The sequence below is a fragment of the Tricharina praecox genome (genome assembly GCF_024521635.1).
Source record: "Tricharina praecox strain CBS 144465 chromosome Unknown BZA05scaffold_15, whole genome shotgun sequence".
Classification (NCBI taxonomy): domain Eukaryota; kingdom Fungi; phylum Ascomycota; class Pezizomycetes; order Pezizales; family Pyronemataceae; genus Tricharina; species Tricharina praecox.
The window spans coordinates 557,147-577,974 of NW_026250417.1; the positions used below are offsets into that span (position 1 = coordinate 557,147).

Here is a 20,828-nt window from a genome sequence, read left to right on the forward strand (position 1 = left end):
ACACACACTTTGTCGTTTCCATGTCCAATGTCCAATCGCTACCCTCCACCCTGGCGTTTTCCCGAAGATGCATGTAGAGCGCACCAATGAAATAAAGCCAGGGAAATGAAAGTCCGCTCCTCATTCCGCCTCGTCCCCCGCCTCTTCATCAGAAGATGCCATGGAGGAGGGTGCGGGGAGGCACGGTACCTAGAAGTGACACCGGTTCCCCAACATCAGCGCCCTCCTCCTCCTCCCGCTCCTCTTGCCTCCTCTCCGGCTACATACCTATCTTCCCGTTGACGCCTCACTAGCGGCCTCTTCTCCAGCGGCCTCCCGAATCCACCTTCCTACATAAATTGTGGCAACGAGAAAGTCCAGGGCTTCCTGGCTGGCTGCACCGCTCTCCTGCGAAGAAGAGGCGTCGGATCTTGAAGCGATCTTTGCCGCCCCTAGCCGCCTCCTTCCTCCTACTGTTATATGTACCCACAGGATCTTCTTCTACTAGCTCTTCCACTCGGCCTTCGGGGTACTTGAAGAGGTGCTCCCCACGTCTGTGTCCGCGTCTGTTTTGTAGCGACCGACACCTGTCCGCACCGAGCGTTGGGGCGGCTCTCGTCACCGCCACTCCCATTGCCATTGCCATTTGCTCCCCGGGATACGGTACCGAGCACCGAGTGAGCATAAATGAGCCACCATTACACCACAGCACTCCGCACCGGCCACCATCCACAATTGGATGAGCCGTTTGCCCCCCCCCCCCCCCCCCCCCCCACCCAGCCCAGTGCCCACAGGTACCGCTACATAGGTGCACTTCCCTCCCCGCACCCCGCCTTAAATACGCATCCCGGCGGCGGCCCTCGCACATCGTACATAATCCATTTCACCAGTATGGCAGTATCAGCTAGTAGGTATTCCAGCGGCGGCGACGAGCTGCAGTGACTAATCCCGCCCCCACATATTGGATGCATTAGCTACTCCAGATCCTCGTGGAAATCGACAGATTCTTGCAATTTGCAGAGGGGTTATGTCGGTTTGTCGATTTGTCGATTTGAGTGCCGCAGGTAACCATATAAAGCAGGGATGGGCGAATGAGGTGAGTGGCGGGGGGGAGGGAAACAGGGCGGAGGTGGAGGCAGGAGATCTGTGGGGGTGGGCACTGCGAGGATCTACATACCTACAGTACAGTACAGTACGGTACAGCTCCATGTGACCAGCCGCGAAGTTCGAGTTACACTTTCCTGCTGCCTGCTGCCGGCTGCGGCGTGGGGAGGGAGGGCCGGGTGGAGTGGCCGCTGGGTGGAGGGCGGGGGATTGGCATTGGGGAATTGGCGGATTGGTGAGGGCGGGAGGGCGGGGATGCAGATGGGTGGAGGGGTGGAGGGTCGGTATACCTAAGCGCACCAATGTCTCACTGGCCGTCCGTTGTTTCTCTCTATCCCAATCCACAGACAGCTTCAATGAAGCGAGTCCTTCCCCCGCCCCCACCGCTGGAGAGTCGTAGGTAGTCATACATACATGCATGGGGGATCACTCGACCCCAGCCAATGGATACGCAGCGCTTATTATCTGATCTCGCTTACGTCCCTACCTCCCTCCCTCCCTCCCTTGCTCCTTGCTCTTGCTCTTGCTTGCTTCGCTGGCATAAGTTTGCGCTCTCTCGCTCGCTGGATGGGAAGGGATGGATGGAATGGATGTGGATGGATGGAATGGATGGATGGATGGATGGCAGGATGCGATGGTTTTTTTCCCCCAATGTCAACGTGGATGCGCGTGGATGCGAATTTGCTGTTCGAGCTCGTTGTTCGAGTTCGTTGTTCTGTTTCTTGCGTTGTTTGGCTGGCGTTGGTGTTGGTGTTGGTGGGACGGACACGTGTAGAGTAGGTAGGTTATGTAGGGACGTGTTGTCAGAGGCTGACATGACAGATGGCTCGGGGATTGAAGCTAGAGTATATACTACCTAGTGGAGTTGCGAGAGGAGGGTTGACGAGAGGAGGGTTGGCGAAGAGGAGGGTTGGCGAAGAGAAAAAAGCAAATGTACATATGGTATTATGTTTCCTCGTTTTTTTTGTTGTTGTGTGGGTTTCGATGGCATATGCCTTCAGTGCCCGCCCGTGATGTTTTGTTTTTATCCCATGGCATGGAGAGAAGGGAGGACGCAGGCAGGCAGGACGGCAGACGGCGGAATAGGCCTCGCCCTTTTTTTGTGGTATCGAATTGGCGATGTACATAAAGCCACACATAGCTGTGGTACATATCCGCATCCCTGCTGCGCGTGCGGAGTGCGGGGGAAGCTTTGCTCTATATACTACTATACTTCGTACCTAAATCGTCATCCAGCATAAGTGTGGATGGTGTGGGTGGGTGGGTAGACGCATGCATCCTGCACTGGCAATTTGGCGGCCGGCGTTGAAGACTGGCGAGCTTGAGCTTGAAGAGCCGCCATGGAATGGATATGCGAGGAGAGGAGGGCAGAGGAGGGCAGAGGAGGGCAGAGGAGGGCAGAGGAGGGCAGAGGAGAAGAGAAGAGAAGAGAAGAGAGGAGAGGAGAGGAGAGGTCTGGAGATGAGGGAAGGGAATGGATGGAAACGGAGAGGAATAGAATGTTGATATTGTGCTGAGATGAATCATGTGGTAAAGTACCAATAAGAGGCGAGATTGGGGCCAGAGGTCCGGTGCTTCAATTTCAGTGTAAGTAGAATGCACTCTACGAGTAGAAGTGTTCGAGATCACCTACATGAGTAGTCCACGAGCGTGTATTCTTCGGCCGACTGGCGCCGAATAGTTGAATGAAGCCGCGCGGGACTCGGATAGCTGATGGTCTCTGTCGGAGGCTCTGGCGACGATTGGATCCGAGCCTGAACTTTAAACTCCTCAAGATGTTCCTAGAATTATCGTTCCGACTGCTGGATGCCCCAATCCATGGTGGGGAGGTCGAACCGGATTTCTGATGCATTTGGCGCGGAATCCGAGAACCCAAAACCCCTACTGGTGATGTGGACTTCGAACCTTAACGTTCCCGTGATGCATATGGACGGAAGTCTGTGGTCGTTCATTGCTACCGAGCCACCGAAGTGTCCGGCGTGGTGAGGAAGCCGACGAAGTGACAGAACAATAGAATAGGGTCAATTCAATATCAAAGCTCTCGTCTTGCAGAGAATGATCGTGGAGTAAACCAGAGTGATGCGACAAGTCGGAGAACACTATTTTTCCTCACGTGTTTCGCTTTTGAGGGCACCTCCCCTGGCAACCTCCTGCGTGCTAGCTCCTTTTTAGTGTGCCTCCCTCACCTGCGAGCCCAGAACGCCCAGGGAGTACTACTACAAACTACCACCGCCGCCCACCCCCCCACTACGTACTGCTAACCACAACCACCATCACTTCCACTACTTTCCTCCTCATCCCCCGACCGACATCGATAGCAACGACAACGACAGCACCGACTCGTCAGTGCTTTGCTGTCCTCGCGAGCCCACGAACTTCGGTCTTCGTCGTAGCCTACCGCAGCATCCAGAGGATCGACGACCATCACTTACGCTCTTCGAGAGAATCGTCGGTACACGCTTTTGGTAGAGCTGTTGCTCGGAAATAGAACGGAAAATCAGACAGTAACAACTAGAACAAAGGTCTGTAACCGATATCTGTTCCTTCCTTGCGCACGACACGCGTACTCGTGAGAGATGAGAGCATGAGAGCGGGAGAGACTTCAGCTGTGGCTGGCCGGCCGTTCGGCTGTTCCCTCCCCACGAGGGCGAGAGTGAGGGACGCAGGGCGGGCTTGCATTCACTCCACCCTTCCTCTCTCCATCTTTGATGCAATCATTTGTTGAGCGAGTGCTTCATGCACGCATGCACTCACCCATACGACACGCACAATCACACTGCCTAAGAACATACCGGAATTCAGTTGCCGGGGTTTCTTTTTTGTTTCGTTGCCGCCAGAGCTGAAACTAACCGAGACATACTTCCAGCTTCGACTCTCCCAACCTTCCAACGAAACACGCCTTACCCTTTGCTTCCTCGCTACGACTTTAAGAATCGCCCCACTTCCGTAATTCATCGCTGCAAACTTGACGAATACCCCATACAACGTACGAAGCTCGCCCACAGCTCGATACGAACTTCACCTTCCTCGGCCGAGCTCTGTTTACCACTTGATAGTGCTTTTAGAACGGTCTTTCCGAGACTTGGATGGACAAAATGAACAACCCGTATGGTCGTGCCTCGGCTTCCCCGAAACAGTCACAGTCTACATCATCGGTGGCGACCAAAAAGAGATCATCGTCGTCGATTCGACGGGATGATGCCGATGCCGGAGGAGGCGGTGTGGGTGTTGAGGGTTGGGTGGATGACAACAATGATGCCAACAGGAAACGCTCCATTATCAAACGGAATTCAAAGAGCCAGGTTAATGCGGACGGAATGCGGATAATGCCCAAGCCGGAAAGGGACCCCAGGGACGCCCTGATCGCCGACTTGAAGACGGATCTGGAAAAGTTGCGGAAAATCTGCACTTGTGTCATTTGTCAGGACCTGCTGTTCGAACCCTATTTCTTCCAGTGTGGCCATGTTTATTGCTACGGGGTAGGTTTTGTGTGTTCGCATAAGCTGGCCGGGACATATGCTAACATGGCCCAGTGTATCGTATCATGGGTTGCCCAGGCAAAATCTAAGAAGCAGAGATTCTGTCCGCAGTGTAGAATGGCGGTTGCAACGGAGCCGGCGCCAGCGTATATGGTTCGTTTTTTCTTTCTTCTTCTTGGGCCTCATCGGATGAGCACCGGCAACTGATTGCATTTCAGGTTCGAGACATGATTGAAACGTTCGTTCATCGAGAGGAGTTATTCTCACCGTCATCCGGACTGGAGTTACGGAAGCAACAGAAAGAAATGCAGCACCAAATAAGAAGCGACAGGGCTCCCGGCGGCCCGGGACTTTTCAGAGGAATATTCACAAATGCAATCCTATATGGCATCCGGGATCCAGAAGACGATGTTATCCGGTGCCCTCGCTGTATGTGGGAGGTGCATGGCAGTCGATGCGCAAATCCGGATTGCGGGGCGAGGGTTCACCAGCGCAGAGATGGTCACGAGCTCGAGGACAGCGAATCGGGAAGCGACACTGAGGAAGGCAGTGAGCCGGAAACAGATGGCGGTATTGGAGCTCCCGATAGGTGGCCCGAAAGCATCGTTGGCGAAGAGGATGACTGGGAGGATGCTGGAGAGGACGATGACGATGACGGTTTTGATGATATTGATGACGTGTCGGATCGGCGGCGATTCGCGCCATATGGAGGACCGGAGACTCGTTTCTTCGGACAGAATCAGCGGCGAATCGGCAACAGCCAAGAAGCGGAAGACACTGATGAGGATGAAGATGAAGATTCCGACGGTACTGTGGGAAGTTTAGCGGATTTCATCGATGATGAAAGCCCGCAGGTGTCGCGTAGGGTTCCTGGGCGAGGTGGTCCTTGGGCCTTAACTTCGTCCCCTGCTCAGGCATCGTCACCGGCTCGGGCATCAATTACCGCAGCCCGGAGACAAAATGCGCGGCCAATCATCGTTGATGACGATGACGATGACGCGCAATCTTCGTTTTCCGAAGCGTCTTCAAGACCAGCGGTCGGTACCAGGCGGAACAACCGCTACCAGAACACACGCCATATCTCGCTCTCAAGTGACTATGATGACGACGAGCAGAGCTTGCTGGAATCGAATGGATATCAGGCTCTTTTGGGCAACCAGACTGATCACACTGCTACTGAGGACGAAGACGATGGATTCTCGAGCCCGCCCATCCGGTCGATGGTGGGAAGACGGAATGGCGTTGGAAGAGGCAGCGGTCCTGGCAGCGTGTTTAGTGTTCCCGAGGAGGATGAATTCGGTGATGCGGACGAAAGTGAGGATCAAGATGGCGATGTCGTGATGACCGGAAGCCAACAGAACAGAAACACTGGGACTGCGGCTAGACAGCAAGCTAGGCGGAGCAATTCCGGTCAGACTTGGAGTCAGCCCGTCGAGGTGGATTCGGCCAGTGAGTCCGAGGTGGCTGCTAGTCGTCGCCGTAGAAGAACGCCCACCCAGCAGGCATCACAAGCGGCACGCAACAATTACTTCTCCAATCACCAGAGAAACGGAAATGGAAATGGAGGTTCTCGGAACAGGAATAACCGGCCGAACATGGAAGTGGATCCCAGTATTTTTGGCCTCTTCTCCCAACACGGCCAACAGCTCCGGGAGACCCAGTTTAACGCTCTCGGTCGCAATTCATCTTCGGTTTCCCCGGCAAGGTCTATGACGCCCGTTCAACGCCCAGGATCGGGTCGCCGTAGCAGTGCTGCAAACAGAGGAGGAACGCCCTTGTCGCCGCTTCGGGCAATGCACGATGCGACAATGATCTCCTCTTCTATGCAAGCCTCGCCAAATTCCACACCTCAGCGACAGGCACCCTCGTCCATTCCCGGCACATCCAGCCCAGCCCAAATCACCCCCGGAAACAACAATCCGTGGCAGCGCGGCCTATCACTTTCTCCGCGACAGGGAGGCGTCAGTTATGGTCACAGCATCTTCTCGCAACTCCAGCCTCGGCGAATCAGCAGTCCTGCTGTCAGAGTCCGTTCCAGGACGTCGAATAGGGAACTTCGATCCGGATCAGGCTCACGTATGGGGATGCGCAATAACTCCAATACACCCACCTCCCCACATGCGCAATCGTCGTCGTTCGCCGGTGGTACATCGATAGCAGGCTTACAAGGCAGAGTTCCGCCTCCGCCGCCGACACAGCAGCCACAGCACAACCAGCCAACGGTGCAGCAACGGCAGCAACTGCAACAAATGCAACAGCAGCAGATACTACAACGTCAGCGTCAACAGCAGATCGACCAGCAGATCCAGCATCAGATCCAGCAGTCGCAGTCGCAGCAGTCGCAGCAGTCGCAGCAGTCGCAGCAATCGCCGCATCAATCACCACAGCAACGTCACCAGCAACTCCACCAGCAGCAGCAGCAACGCCAACGCCAACCTCTATCGGCTCCTCCGCAGATTCCACCCAGACCAGGGCCAGATGGCCCGAATCGGGGCGTGACACCGGAAGACATCAGGGCACGAGGCGAGCTGATCAGGCAACAGCAGCTCAGGATGATTAATGGAGGCGGACCGCTGCGGCCAAGTTCTGGAGAGGGAACCAATGGTGGTGGAAACGGAAGCAATGGCTCGTCACCGAGCAATGCTGGGGCGGACATGTCCGACAACCACCGACGAGGAGGCAGGCTGGGCGCATTGATCGGGGGCGGGCCGGCGGATCAGAGGGGAGGAGGTCCAATGTTGGTCGTGGGACGGGATGATGACCACACATTCTAAGTAAACGAGGGCTATTTTTGGGGGGCCATGCGGATTGACAATGGCAGTATGAGATGATCATTTCTATTTTTTTTTGATGTTCGGGGACTTGGGTTGGTTGCATTTAGCGGTCTGGTTTTTTTGCTTTGCTTTCGGTATACTCGACTTGGGGGGAATGATGAGAAATGCCCATACGCTACTTACTTAGCTACGACAGAACGCTTTGCTATCACTACTAGGATGGAATTGGAATGTAAATTGAAATTGGGTGGTTACTTCTTAGGTGATTATTTTATTCAGGCCCGTGTCCATGATACCGTACCGGTGATATAAGTATCAGCCTTCAGGTAGGCAGACCTCATTCGAATACAATCCAGGGAGTAAACCTCCAGCCTCCGGGTCTACCGCTGAGGAGCAAACCCCCGGCCTCCCGGCCTACCACGACTACCACCAAGCAGAAGCCTTCCGCTTCTCCTCCTTCCTCTCCTCAGTCCACCGTTTCTTACAATCCCTATAAGCCCTACCGCGTTCCATCCCTATCAGCCACTCCTACCCAACACACAACCCACCCCCCACCCCACCCACCCGCCAAGCAAGTAAGCAAGCACAACTCACTGGAAATAGTCCGAGCAAAACTCCTTGTCCCCCTTGTTGCGGTGTAAGCACTTCAGGCTCCGCTCCGCCGCCGCCTGGCACGGGTCGAAGTACTCGCTTCGCTGCTTGCTGGGTTGTGTCAGCGGGGGGCGACGGTAGCTGGAGTAAGAGGGGCGGGGGGATGACGGGGGGGGAGGGGGGAGGGGACCGGGGACGGGGGACTGGGGGATTGAAGGGACCTTTGGAAGCGCTCGCGCCCTCGCGCGTATTCTGTGGGAGCACTGGAGCTGGCGGGGTCGGCGCCCGGCTGCGAGGGGGTGGGGTGCGGAGGCGGCGGCGGTGGGGTGGGCGTGGATGTGGATGTGGATGTGGGTGTGGGTGTGGATGTGGAGGTGGACATAGTGGCGGCGGCGGCGGCGGGGGTGGTAGTGGTGGAGGTGGAGGTGGTCGTGGTCGTGGCGGCGGTGGTGGTGGTGGTGAACGTGGGGCAGTGGACGTGGACTGGATCGTGGATTGTGGACGTGGGGCGTGAGCGGTGGCGGGGATGCGAGCTGCAGCCCGCGGGTCGAGGGTGCTGCTCTACGCGTGTGTCACGTGATATCGGCCCGGTGCTCCGTTCATGCCGACTACCGGTAGTTACGGGATGGCTGGGGGGGGGGGCATGCTTGGCTAACTGCTCTACTCCGTGGGCCGGGGGCCGGCATAGTGCGTCGGTGGGTCGGTCGGCGGAGGGGAGGATGGCCGGCTGTGTGCCCGTGCCCGAGCTGGTTTAGAGCTTCTCACTTGTTTGACCACCGCGTGAATGGACGCTGTCACACCGTTGCTGCTAACGATTACGAGAGGAAACTAACCGCGGACTGAAAGAGAGAACATAAGAAGTAGTTACAACTCATTCGCAACCGTGTTGATCGGTCGGACGAGCACAAAATCTGGCGTGGAGACGGATTTATAGTTTCACTGATCGGAATAATACCGGTAGTAAGGTACGGTAGTGCAGTATATCCGGCAGTGCGATATTTCTTCCGGGGTATGATCTACTCGGAAGATATGATTCCATTTAGTATATTACTGCTTCTGGGAGAGAGACAGAGAGTACTTGCCGCTTAGTATATGGTAGTTGTGTACCGCCGGAAATTGGAATTGCTGATAGTTCCACGATGTGGAGCACTTGTTAAGGGCAGTGGAGGTTCAGGTCACCGGATGTCACGCAGTGTTTATACTCCCGGGTTGCGGATCCGAAAGTGCACAGATAGTTCCATCGCTCCTGACTCCCGAGTTGTCGCCGCCGGTAGCGCATCTCCGCGATATTCGGCTTTCCCATACTTAGTATTGCGCCCAGGCTCCAACTCGCAGCAATTCGGCACATAGTTGTACCTATGCCGTAGTCACTGGGTGACCGCGTTCTTTCGGATTAGAAATCCCGTACACAACCTGGAATAGTCGGTTCGTTTGTTCTATCCCATAGACCGTAAGTTTAAACTTCGAGTTCCAAAATGACTAAGCAAACCTACTCAACCCGGTAGGTATATCTCGAAAAGTAGGCCATAAGTCCAGAGAACTTGCGGAGATTGAAACTTGCTCTTCTACCTCCTGGCTACAATATGGTGAGACCTGGAAGTCTCTACCCTTATGTTGGGTTTGTAAACGAGACGAGATATGTGAGAGGGACTCTCGCGATCCGGCGAGCCAGAATTGCAGACAAAACCCTGGTTGGTTCAGCAGAACCGTTTCCTACATCATGGAAACTCCGGAGAGCAAAGATAGATATGGTATACCTAGTAGAAGCCATCCAGCATCACCAGCTCCTCAAACGACAAAGCACGGATGGACAAAACGCAGTGACATGGGATCTCACTCGCTAGCAACCCGACATTCACACAAATCACACCTCCGTCGTCCTAAATAAGTCCCAACCATCCGGAATTCACCCATTTGGCCCGCGACATTGCAAAATTGCGATTAAGGCACCACATCGCTGGCGTCATTCCTGCAGGAGGCAGTAGAACCATTCTAGGTACTATAGTGAACAGGGGGTAGAAAATACGCTTTTTCCGTATCAGTACGGTCAAAATACGTGTTTTTATGCCTCGATACGATAGCAATATGCGTCCTGCGGGAAACAACGTATTTTTCAACCCCCCTTTGACTATACAGTACGTATCGTTATGCTTGGCTACATACTGACTACCACATTTTTATACGTTGTGGGAAAAGGAGTGACTGTATCCCGGATACACGTATTTATCGATATGGTACCCAATATTGTTTTCTTCGATACACGTAGGTGTATGGTTGTGCTTAATCGCCATGTGTATTACATCGTATATCCTTCAATAATACGTTGCACTTTCTCTGATACCATTTCTCCCTGATGTATAGTACACCTGCAATACATAGTCAAAACCTACGTATCGGATTATCTCTGTCATAGCGCCTGCATAGCGGTACCATATCTCGGCCAGACACGCAGTAATCCGGGATATTGTAGTGCTATAGTAGTAGTGCTACCACATTTTTTTTTTACCCCCTTCATTATACAGCACTCGTATTCTTCGCAAAATTCAATGCTTTTAGATGTCCGCATTTTCATTGTTCCATAGTTACCGCTGATAGTTCCATAAAACCTTCAATGTTACTCCGGAAGGTAGCCTACATATCATAAAACCTCTCTTTGCTACCGTAGTCTCGATGGCATACCTAGACCGCCGGACAAAAATCAGCCCCATCTTGAGAAACGTGAAAATATCGATATTTGCGCCCAACCCCAATGATCGCGCAGGGTCTGGGGGATGCCGCTACGTCACAGCAATTTCAACTTTCAAGAGCGGCTGCATCGTATCGTATGAACTCTATGGGTTGAGGGCAATATTTCATGTATGATGTGGTGGTGGTGGGCCAGTATCGTCGTGGAAATCTGTGAACACTGAAAATCACGTGAATTTGCACCTTGGGGTGGAAAGTGTACCTTAAACCAGCATCAGTCAATGGATCAAATGTTATATCTATTATCTATATCCAAAGAAAGTATCAGCCTCAAGCGGGCCAAAATCTTCCTTGTTGAATTTGGGTGGACCATGGGTGTCTCGGCATTGGCAGTGGATAGGCTAGCACTTTTGACTCTTGAGGTGATTTCGGAACTCCAGGCTTCTCCAGCGCGCTACTTTCCGGTTGATGGGATAACCAACACCAAACACCAAACACGGTATGTAGCAGTGGGCCGAGTTTGAACTTTGAACATTGATAACAGATAGCGAATTCCGAATTTCCGACTGATCGGAAACTCCAAACTTCGAACCAGGGACGTCACGTCGTCATCCGCGTCCGATTCCGCGTCTGATTCTGATTCCGTTAGCCGCCACGGGCGGAAGTTCCGTCCGGTATGTAAGCCGTCTCCACAGGACCACAGCTGATAACCAACCGAGGACGGCGGGCAAGATGTAAGTAAATCGGCCAGGTTATGTAAAGCCAATCCGCCGATTAGGCCGATTACCCAACTGTATGGCCGATTGGCTCACCCGAAGCGCCGGATTAACTATCGAGCAGTCAGTGAGGAAAGACGGCCCGCCGGGGGCTAGACATGGTTCGGGCGGCTACGGGGGCTACGGGGGCTACGGGGGCTACGGGGGCTACGAGGGGCGTGGTAGGGTAGGGCTGGGCTGGGATATAAGTGCCCGTCGGGACCCTATGTAGGGGAGGGCTGTATGTACCATGGAACAAGGCAAGGCTTGAAATTATAATTGAATTGCGGAGCGAAGTCGTATGTATTTATTCTTAGTCTCGAGTCTCGACGGAGCTCGAAAAGTAACCTCTTTACTATCGCTAACCCGATCTCCTGTTCTAGTTGTCGGCGCTCCGAGGCACGCGAAAACTTGATTGGATTATTGGTATGGATATATCACCAGATGAACTTGGAAGAACCAGAAGAAAGGACGCTCGCAGAGTCGCAGCGATGGCGAGGTCTCGAATCTCGATGTGGCTTGAGGGATGTGGTGTCCTGTGTATACCGTATATGTCTATCGTAGGCACGAGTAACGGCCCGTCTAGCATAGTAGCACTTGTACATACGGCCGGCGTGAGCAGCGCCCTGGGGGCCTGGAAGCCCGAAGGCTGATCCACAACGTGGAAGATGTCCGGTACCTATCCGATTCCAGGGCCACAGAGTGGATTCGATTTCCCGCCACTAACCAGCATACAGATGGGTATGCAGGTGCAGTACTGCAGTGCTCTCGTGGCGTACCGGCTACTAGTAGACAATCCCTCCCCTTCTCCCGTGTTGCTCCGGCCGGTGGGTGGGTGGGTTGGACAGAGCCAAGCAGAGTGACGTTTCGTGACGAGCTATCTATCTCCCAGCCCAGTAGCGGATATCGGCTCCAAGTATCATACGTACATACGTAAGTATCTGTACGAACGAAACGCAGCACAAGGCCTCCGATGATTGATCCGTCACCCCACATCCGTCCAGGATGTATACCTAGATGTCCGCGGTTGGGGGGTGGGGGGGGATCCGGAACCCATGGGCGAATCCCTCCCCTCTCAGTCCATGGTTGCGTGGACATGTAGGTAGTTAGGTAGTGTAGGTAGTTTACTACTGCCCTCCAAAGTACTAGTACCGGGGAACCGATACTATACAGTAGGTAACGTATAGCCTCCACATGTTCCACTGTTCCACATGTTCCACTATTCCACATGTTCGCCTGCGTGGTGGTGGTGGTGGTGGTGGTGGTGGTGGTGTATGTGGCTCAGATATATCGCCACATCCCGTAGGATTCGAGAAGAGCGTACATAGCTGCGTGGGCTTAGGGTGGAGTATGTAGGAGCTGTGTCCGGATTCCGCCCTGCAGAACCCGTAGGGTAGAGTAGATCGATCATCGCCGCCCCACTGTCCCAGTGGCCCCACCCTCACTGGCCTGTGGCATGTATTTATGTATGTATGAGATGTATGTGTGTATTATGGCCGTGTCTCAAGCCGCGTGGGATGTGGGGTGTTGGGTGTGGGCCGATACCGGCGGGAATTCCGCGCAAGGGCACATGTGAAATGCATATCAACTGCTTTTTTTTGTTTTTTTTGGGATGGCATCTACCACCCTTCCGGCCTCCTTCCAGAAGGATTGGGACCGTAATCGGCATCTTTGTCCACCCCGCCGGTTTGATGGGGAAAAAGCAACGATTTTCAGCTACTTTAGGTACCCACGTAACCTATGTAATTGGCTATGCGCTGGATAGAACCTATAGTAGCCATGCGTATATCAAGTGAGCACATATTTTATTCTAAGTTCCAGCTTCCAGGTTCCCGCTGGGCCGAAGGGCCTGGGGAGTGGGGACAGATCATAATTCGCGACCTCGGCGGCCGAGCTTATCGCGTGAGAAATCATGACTGAGCGCATACAAAAGTTAACCACTCCGCCTATGTAGTACCTGCCATACATACAGTTACCGAAAAGCACGCGAGGCCTGACTAGTCAACTTTGATTTGTTTCGTGGTGCTCGCGTGCCCCGAAGTTTCGCGGCGTATGTAGAACCTAACCTGGCCGTGCGATTTGAATTTCCAAGTTCCCAGTTCAGAGTTCACACAGCCTAAATCCGGCGCGGTAAGTGTAGCAGATAACTATCGACGGTGGAGACCCCCCTCCCCCCCCCCTCCCCCCCCCCCCCCTCCCCCGTCCCCCCCCTCCCCCCCGCCCCACCCCCGGGCATCGGTGTTTAATTTGTCGATAGTAGGTCCTAACTAACTAACTAGTATGGAGTACTTGATTAGTAGCGCTTGTCTATTCCGACGACGACCGACTGTGCTCACGCTCACGGCCGTTGGACCGTTGGACGATCCCCCACTCTGCGACACACACACACACACAGACACATAGGAACGCACATACGCACGTCCATACGTACCCTGGGCAGTATCCATGTGCCGACAGAGTAGAGTACCTACACAGGCAAGTAAGCAGGCAAGCAGGTAGGAAGGTAGATCACCGTCGGCTCGAGAGTCTTGTGGCGGCGGCCCACATACGGTACATACGGTACATACTCGCACTCACGGCAGGGCAGGGCAGGGCAGGGCAGAGTGGAGATGTCTGATGTCTGATGTCTGGAACGGGCTCGGACATGACTTACATATGAGCGGACAATAGTCCGGGATCGGGGGGCGAAACGCGTGAGCGCGAGGGTCAGGGTGGCTGCGTTCTTTTCCACCTCGCCGCGCTGAATCGGCGAAATACATATCTGCATATCTGCATATCTAGATACAGACAGTACGCACACAAGCACGCTCGACTCGACTCGACCCGACGGTGCTCGATCGGATCCGACCTGCCACCAGGGAGGCTGGAGGCTGGCTGCTGGAGGCTGGCCACTGGCCGCTGGCCGCTGGCTGCTGGCGTGACGGATTGCAGTGCCTATACCAGTAGTATGTAAACACCCCCTGCTGTTTCTCCAAGCATTTATTCCCGAGCGCTTGCCTGCTCGGCGCTCGCTCGCTCGCTCTCGTTTATGCGCGCACGGCGCCGGCCGGTATGATAGTTACATAGAGCTTGAGTAGTGGTTATCCTGCCCAGCCAGCCAGCCAGCCAGACAGACAGCCACATCCGGCCATCGTGGATCCGTGGAATACATATGCTGATGTGAGACGTGCTCTGCTGCCTGCATACATACATCCTCCTGAGGGGTACCGTATGGTGGGTATATGCCGTATGTATCTAGTGGGCGTGCACTGTGCGATGTTTGTCGTTCGAACTTCGGATGAGCCGTAACTACAGATGTCAGTATATAGGCACGTGGTTTCCTGGGACCCCAAACTCCCGGAGTGTATCAGGAATCCGGCTCCCTCCCGACTCCCTCCCGGGTACCTGTAGGTTCGCGGCATCGGCACGATATCTGCATACCTCTGCAATGCCAGACTCCAGAGTAGGCAGGGAATTCCAGAACCCAGACAGAAGCCCACCGCTGACCTGATTGACCTGATTGACCCGACTGGCCTGACTGGCCGGCCGGCGGCGGCGGCAGATAAGACCGACCGACCGAAAGCAACTTTGACATGTCACATGTCGGCAACCCTGACTAGAGTATGTACCCACGGCGTTCCGTGGTTCCTGCCATCCGTGGTTAAAGATCAAGCCTGGGCCCTGGGAGGGATCGCTGGGGCCTTGAAGGCTTGGAGGTTTTGACGATACCGGCGTGTACCTAGCGTGCGCAGTAGGTGCTAACGGTAGTCAACGGTTTCAACGCTACATTTTTTTAGGAGCGGGGACTGCTAGAGCATGATACTAGTGCAGTACCAGACTGCTGCCGGACATCTCGCCGGCCGGCTGCACGCGTTAACCCTCCTCACTCAACTTTCAGGGCCCGTTGTTTGGTGCCTGTGAAGTTCGAACAGAGCAGGTACATAAGGTAATCATGCTCTAGTAACTACTCTACTGCCTACGGTGGTGGACTGTGGACTGTGGACTGTGGGGGGCGTGAATTGACTTTACGAAGCCGCCGGCGGTGCCGGGAGTGGAGCAAAGCATAAGTCACTTGTAAATTTAAGTAGGCATGAAACTTCGGGACTTCGGAATTCGGCGTGCCACTTCTGGTAATGATAGGCACCCTAGGATCTAGGTAGCCGGAACGCTCGGAGTGGGCACGAGGCGGGCACGAGTGCCGTGCTGTGTTTTCCAGCGACCGGCGGCTGTTGGCGGCGGCCGCGGACAGCGTATGTACTGGAAAGATCGGCCATTGAAACTTGACAGATCGAGATATTTTGACGCTTAGATTGTCGCTGGGCGATGGGCACTGGGCACATGACATTCCCGCACTCACTCCATCTACTTGATCTACTGTGGTTTAGCGGTACCAAGGCGCACTTTTCCAATACAAGGCAATAATCGGAGCCCCTCCCCTCTCTTCGGTGCCTCCACTGTCCAGTCGGTGCCAGATTTCTTGCGACGCTCCGATTGGCCACCGGCCGCCGTAAGTAGAGTAAGCACCGTACACACAGTAAGCACCGTAAGCACTGTATGTCCACAGACAGGCAGGCAAGTTACCTATCGCTCCGACCCGCGACGTCGCCGAGCCTCCTGTTCAAGCTTCCGTTCGAATTTTAAACATCCGTTCAGGACGAACGGACGGACGGGCCCGGGGCCGGGGGTGGTGAATCCGTGAATCTATCATCTACATATGAGTTGCCCGGATAGCCCAGGATGGCCCCAGGTATGTAGAGTACCTAGAAGCTACGGTATCTGATCCAAACCGCTCGACCGTTTTCCAAAAGAGAAAAAAAAAACCCTTTCGCGGTCCCCGACCGATCAGCTCAATCGCCAGTGTTTGCCACCATGGCGCACTGTGGGGTCGGAGTCGGCAAGCCCCCATCGCCCCCATCGCCCCCTCCCCCCGGCCAACCCCGATAAGCCTGACGGGCCTGCCCACTCTCGGAGCGTTCTTCTCGGCGATCAAGTCGTACTCTACGCACGACCCACGACGCACGGACTCTACTCTACGTACGATATGTACGATAAATACTTCCGATAGTTACTTTAGATAAAAATAAAACAGAAAAAGCAACAACGACGAAGCAGGATGATTCCATTTCCAGGTGGCAGGATGATGATTCCAGGAGCAGGAGCAGGAGTCGCCCGTTCCGATCGGACATCCCGAAAAAAAACAAAAAAGAGAAAACAAAAACAAAAGTTTGCCGCCCGCTCAGAGGGCACACGCAAGGAGTCGAACAGGAGTCGAACCACGGTATCGTCAGATAGCATCAGATGTTGTGTTGCACTGGAACTGGCACGTTCTGGTTTTGGTTGGTTGGGGACCTGGTTTGGTTCAGGTTTGGTTCAGGTTCGGGGTTAGGTTCAGATTCAGGTTCAGGTTCAGGTTCAGGTTCAGGTTCAGGTTCAGTTCTGGTTCTGGTTCAGGCTCAGGTGCGGGTTTGGGTTCATGTTTATTTCTGGTTCGGGCAATTTGTTTCTGTGGGGTTTCACTCCACGGTGCCAACTTCCCAAGTGTTTCGCTGCTTCCAGCCTTTGTTCCACTGCTTCCTTCACTGCTTCTTCCCTTGCGAGTCCCGGGCTCAGCCGTCTGGGCAGTGGCAAAGGCAGTGGACATGCGCAGGATACAGATGCATATGCACATGCAAATGCAAATGCCGTTCGTCACCATGGTCCATGGCTTCCGTCTGTAACCGTTTGTCTGTAACCGTTCGTTTGGGAGACTGTAACCGTGAGACCGTGAGACTGTGGACTGTGGATGTCACGGTGTGGGGTGACACGATGTAGTAGATACCCGTGAGTCCACTCTGCGACTCTCACAATGCTCCTGCTTTTGGGGATTTGATATTCAGGGTCGAATCTTGAATGAGATCACCACTGACCAGGCTCCGGCGGCGCACCGGGGAGCTGGGAGAAGCGTACGGCCTATGCAGGTGTAGGTACTTGACTACCTACAGTACATATATGCATCCCCCCTCTCCAACCCACGAGCACGGTGGCTTCCATGAACCTCGGCAGATATGCGGAAACTCCCCTCTACACGAGGACACGGGACATCACTCAAGTCTCAACCTCTGCGCGGGCGGGTGCCGGCTTTCGGTCGGTCAGTCGGGAGGGCGCACAACCGTAATCTCGTGGCATCAGCATCAGTCTGTTTCGGCGCGCCCGAGTATGTTCGGACTCATCCACTCCTAACTCTGTATGTGTTCCCACAACTTACGATTTCCAGCGGCGACTCCAGCGATTCCAGCGGCGGCGGCGACGGAGGAGGCGGGGAAACACACATACACACATGCTCACTTACAGACACGCGACCATATTAGGCAGGAACAAGATTCAGTGGTGGGGAAGTGGAAGATCTTAGGTAACATGCGCCCGAAGGAAAGGAAATTTGCGGGGCAATGGGGAAGCCTGAAGCCTGAAGCACGCATGCCCGACAGGACAGGGCTGGACGAAGGAGTCGATTGGCTCATGCTCAGGCTGTATGTTGGATGGATGGATGCATGTATGATGCTGTACGTAAGGCATCTAGTCCACGGTTCGAGGTTCGTACGGTATGTGTTAGTCGGGGCCTGAGTTGTGTAGTTGTGGAGTGGAGTTGTGGAGTATGTATGTGGAGTTGTGTAGTTGTGGAGTGGAGCTGTGGAGTATGTATGTGGAGTTGTGGAGTACCTAATACCTATATCACGCAGTGTGTATTACCTACTCCACTCCACATGGGATTGTGGGGTGTTCGAACTTTTTCGGACTCCGGAGTGCAGCGTGATGTTTTTGTTTTTGTTGTTTTTGTTTCCGGTGGTGGACACTGGTGGGACGATCGATTGCTTCACGGAGCGTCATGATGCAGCAGAACCTGCATGCATGTGCCTGAAGGATGTTTCTCTTGGATCCCCAGCCATCAACACAGCTTCTATGCATAGAGAAAACCGCCACGCCACGAGGAGGAGGAGGCGGGGACAACTTGCGCGCGTGGTCTTGATACATACACGCCTGGGTACTTTGGTAAGCACCTGGTGGAAGAGTCCTCGCCCTCACGATCGATACCCTAGATATTCATCAGAGGACGTACCTATCATATGTAGTTAGAGCACGGTGGGTATGGATGTCATCCAGCTAATCTCATCGGTTACTAGCGTTCGAGCGATTGCACACAAGCACTTGCCCAGCCTGGAAGACCAAGCAATTGCAAGTTCCAACGGTCGCGCTGCTCCACTCCACTAGTTGCATCGTCAGGGTGTGGCAACTAGACTAGTTGGCTGACTAGCGGCTTTCTTATCGGAACCGTGTATTTGGGAGGAGCCTGGAGGAGGGAAGGGAAGGAAGAAATAAGGAGAGGTGATGATGATGGTGATCATCGTGGGAGGGGAAGGGGGAGAGGAAGGGGGAGGGGGCAGGAGAGGGGATCTGGAACCCCTCGAAAACTAGCAACATCTTGGCCTCCTTCCAACTGCCCGAAACGGGAGCCACAGAGCGCGGGCAATCCGTGAGGCAAATTAACCCAAGTCGAGGGCCAGCAATCACGCAGAGGAATCCCCAGATAACTCGACGTGGGTGCGACTCTGTGCCACCGTCCGGATGGAATGAGAGTACCCTCTCGACCTACAGATTGGTGATGGTGGTGGTGGTGGTAGTGGTGGCGGCATCTACCTACACACCACCATCCAATGTCAGCGGCGACGCATGAACGAAAGGAAGCGGGTGGGGGCCGTGGCCGTCGCCGATGCGTGAAGAGCAACTGGGTAGGTGCTGTATCTAGAGGGGGTATCATACAACCTGGGACATCGATTGTCGATATCTAGCGTCGTGCGCACGAGACTCGTGTGCGAACATACGGTATGTAGAGCATCCAGAGTATCTTCTATTCCACCGATCCAGCAGAGTGCGAGTCGGGATGGGCGGCGCCTTCCGGACGGGCACCAGACACACACACATCCACACACACACATGATTCCAAGGATGCCTGTCGGATAGTGCAGTGCCTTACTGGTGAGCCTCGGATGGAAGGAGGGAGTGTGTTTGGGTGATGAGCCCGGAGTCATGATTCACGAACAGTATCCATCTACCGCTTGCGGCAAAGACGCTTGTTGTTATTGTTTTGTCTGTGACAGTCTCTGGAATGCGGCCTCTGGAATGCTGCCTGTGGTTGGCCCGGCACACACCGGGCGTGACGGTTGTACGCTCGAGGGGCTGTCTCCGACTCTCGGTGGTTGGTGGACCGTGGGCTGGTCGCTGGTGGCATCGTTCTCTTCGGAGGCTAGAAGCGGAACGTCAACGCCGGATTGCGGGGAAACTCGAGAGTCAAGACTCAAGAGCCTCCCTGCCATTCAGCTGCACGGTCCCTGCGGCGTCCGATTCGCACCAGTCGTCACCGTCCTGCGCGCTTCACGCCGATGCACGATGGATCCAAATGGCTCTCCTCTGCTCTCATCGCCTCTCTCCGCCTCTCGTCTCGTCTCGTCTCGTCTCCATCTGCCACGCGCGCTGCTGCTGCTCCCCCCCTCTCCCGGGTCCTGGTCCTGCCAACTGCCAACCGCCAACTGCCGCAGTGCCTTCCTTCGCCCACTCCGCGGCCATGGCCACCAGCATCGACTCCAACCCGCCACCATCTCGCACAGCCAGTCAGTCCGGCGACCGGTCAGTCCGACTCCCTGCTCTCGCGATCCCCTGCTGCCTCCGAAGCGGCATTCTATGCTTCCTTGCCGCCTGCAGGCCCGATCCCTGGCCGATCGGACGGTTTTGCTGCGATTTGTGGCTAGTCGCTCACAGCGATGGTCCACCGCGGCTCATGCTATCAGTTGCTGCTAGCCCCCTTGCACTCTAGTCGCATCCGCAAAAACTGCCCTAGGGACTTCCGTCATGCTCTGCATCCTCCACCTATTCACACACCTGATGCCTACAAACTTACATACAAACCCTACTCTATTCAGTGCTCTGCTCGATATAGCTACTAGTACAACGGCGACAAGCCTCCTCCAACTGCTCGCATGTCGCATGTCCATGTCGCATCCCGCATACCTGAATGAATGGATGAATGCGCCTTGCTCATTTGCGCGCCTTCTGTTCTCTCGAACACCGGAAGAAAAGAAGGAAAAAAACACCGCCGAGATGGTGGACGCGGACATGGCCCGTACTATTCTACGGCGTGCGTATGTGCCTACTCTAGCTACCGCCGGTAAATGGCAGCTGGGACAGTCGGACTGCCACACGCCTCGTCAGGTAACCCCAGGCCAGATGGATGCTACGGAAAGAGGCAGCTTCGAGGATCCCTATCAAACACACTCCCGTACATGTCCCCCCCCCCCCCCCCCCCCCCCATCCACCATCTTCCCCCCGGGCCTTGCTGCACTGTACTACGCACACGGTACTGCCTCTCACACCCGCCCCTCACACCCTCTCACACCCTCCCACTTATCTATGATCTCTGTGTAATTGGTTCCGATATTCCGGCCCTCCCTCCT

The 20,828-nt window shown here is 54.7% G+C and overlaps 8 protein-coding genes across 8 annotated transcripts; 5 read left to right on the top strand and 3 right to left on the bottom strand.

Moving 5' to 3' along the window:
- Positions 1–4,178: 4,178 nt before the first annotated feature.
- On the top strand, positions 4,179–7,336 carry BZA05DRAFT_445796 (uncharacterized protein; the record flags this gene model as incomplete). Its single annotated transcript, XM_051487035.1, has 3 exons — positions 4,179–4,562; positions 4,617–4,715; positions 4,781–7,336. 3 exons carry the CDS (start codon positions 4,179–4,181, stop codon positions 7,334–7,336), a joined length of 3,039 nt encoding a protein of 1,012 aa, XP_051338716.1.
- Positions 7,337–7,588: 252 nt separating this feature from the next.
- On the bottom strand, positions 7,589–8,340 carry BZA05DRAFT_400836 (uncharacterized protein). Its single transcript, XM_051483937.1, has 3 exons — positions 8,149–8,340; positions 7,931–8,038; positions 7,589–7,835 (listed from the first exon to the last, which is right to left on the bottom strand). The coding sequence occupies exons 1-3, from the start codon at positions 8,307–8,309 to the stop codon at positions 7,760–7,762; spliced, it is 345 nt and encodes a 114-aa protein (XP_051338717.1). The 5' UTR covers positions 8,310–8,340; the 3' UTR covers positions 7,589–7,759.
- Positions 8,341–11,616: 3,276 nt separating this feature from the next.
- Positions 11,617–12,844, bottom strand: BZA05DRAFT_400837 (uncharacterized protein; the record flags this gene model as incomplete). The annotated part of the gene is made up of 1 exon (XM_051483938.1): positions 11,617–12,844. A coding segment is annotated over one exon (657 nt), but the record flags the coding sequence as incomplete, so codon positions are not given.
- Positions 12,845–13,596: 752 nt separating this feature from the next.
- On the bottom strand, positions 13,597–15,355 carry BZA05DRAFT_436877 (uncharacterized protein). The gene is made up of 6 exons (XM_051486430.1): positions 14,788–15,355; positions 14,558–14,655; positions 14,166–14,301; positions 14,021–14,136; positions 13,783–13,834; positions 13,597–13,739 (listed from the first exon to the last, which is right to left on the bottom strand). The coding sequence occupies exons 1-6, from the start codon at positions 14,939–14,941 to the stop codon at positions 13,675–13,677; spliced, it is 621 nt and encodes a 206-aa protein (XP_051338719.1). The 5' UTR covers positions 14,942–15,355; the 3' UTR covers positions 13,597–13,674.
- Positions 15,356–16,581: 1,226 nt separating this feature from the next.
- On the top strand, positions 16,582–17,456 carry BZA05DRAFT_68296 (uncharacterized protein). Its single transcript, XM_051488558.1, has one exon. The coding sequence runs from the start codon at positions 16,645–16,647 to the stop codon at positions 17,155–17,157; it is 513 nt and encodes a 170-aa protein (XP_051338720.1). The 5' UTR covers positions 16,582–16,644; the 3' UTR covers positions 17,158–17,456.
- BZA05DRAFT_400841 (uncharacterized protein) lies at positions 16,740–18,040 on the top strand. The gene is made up of 2 exons (XM_051483939.1): positions 16,740–17,539; positions 17,600–18,040. The coding sequence occupies exons 1-2, from the start codon at positions 17,236–17,238 to the stop codon at positions 17,944–17,946; spliced, it is 651 nt and encodes a 216-aa protein (XP_051338721.1). The 5' UTR covers positions 16,740–17,235; the 3' UTR covers positions 17,947–18,040.
- Positions 17,945–18,720, top strand: BZA05DRAFT_400843 (uncharacterized protein). Its single transcript, XM_051483940.1, has one exon. It carries the CDS (start codon positions 18,136–18,138, stop codon positions 18,454–18,456), a length of 321 nt encoding a protein of 106 aa, XP_051338722.1. The 5' UTR covers positions 17,945–18,135; the 3' UTR covers positions 18,457–18,720.
- A 609-nt stretch (positions 18,721–19,329) lies between these two features.
- On the top strand, positions 19,330–20,360 carry BZA05DRAFT_68314 (uncharacterized protein). Its single transcript, XM_051488559.1, has 2 exons — positions 19,330–19,356; positions 19,423–20,360. The coding sequence occupies exon 2, from the start codon at positions 19,487–19,489 to the stop codon at positions 20,189–20,191; it is 705 nt and encodes a 234-aa protein (XP_051338723.1). The 5' UTR covers positions 19,330–19,356; positions 19,423–19,486; the 3' UTR covers positions 20,192–20,360.
- Positions 20,361–20,828: the final 468 nt, after the last annotated feature.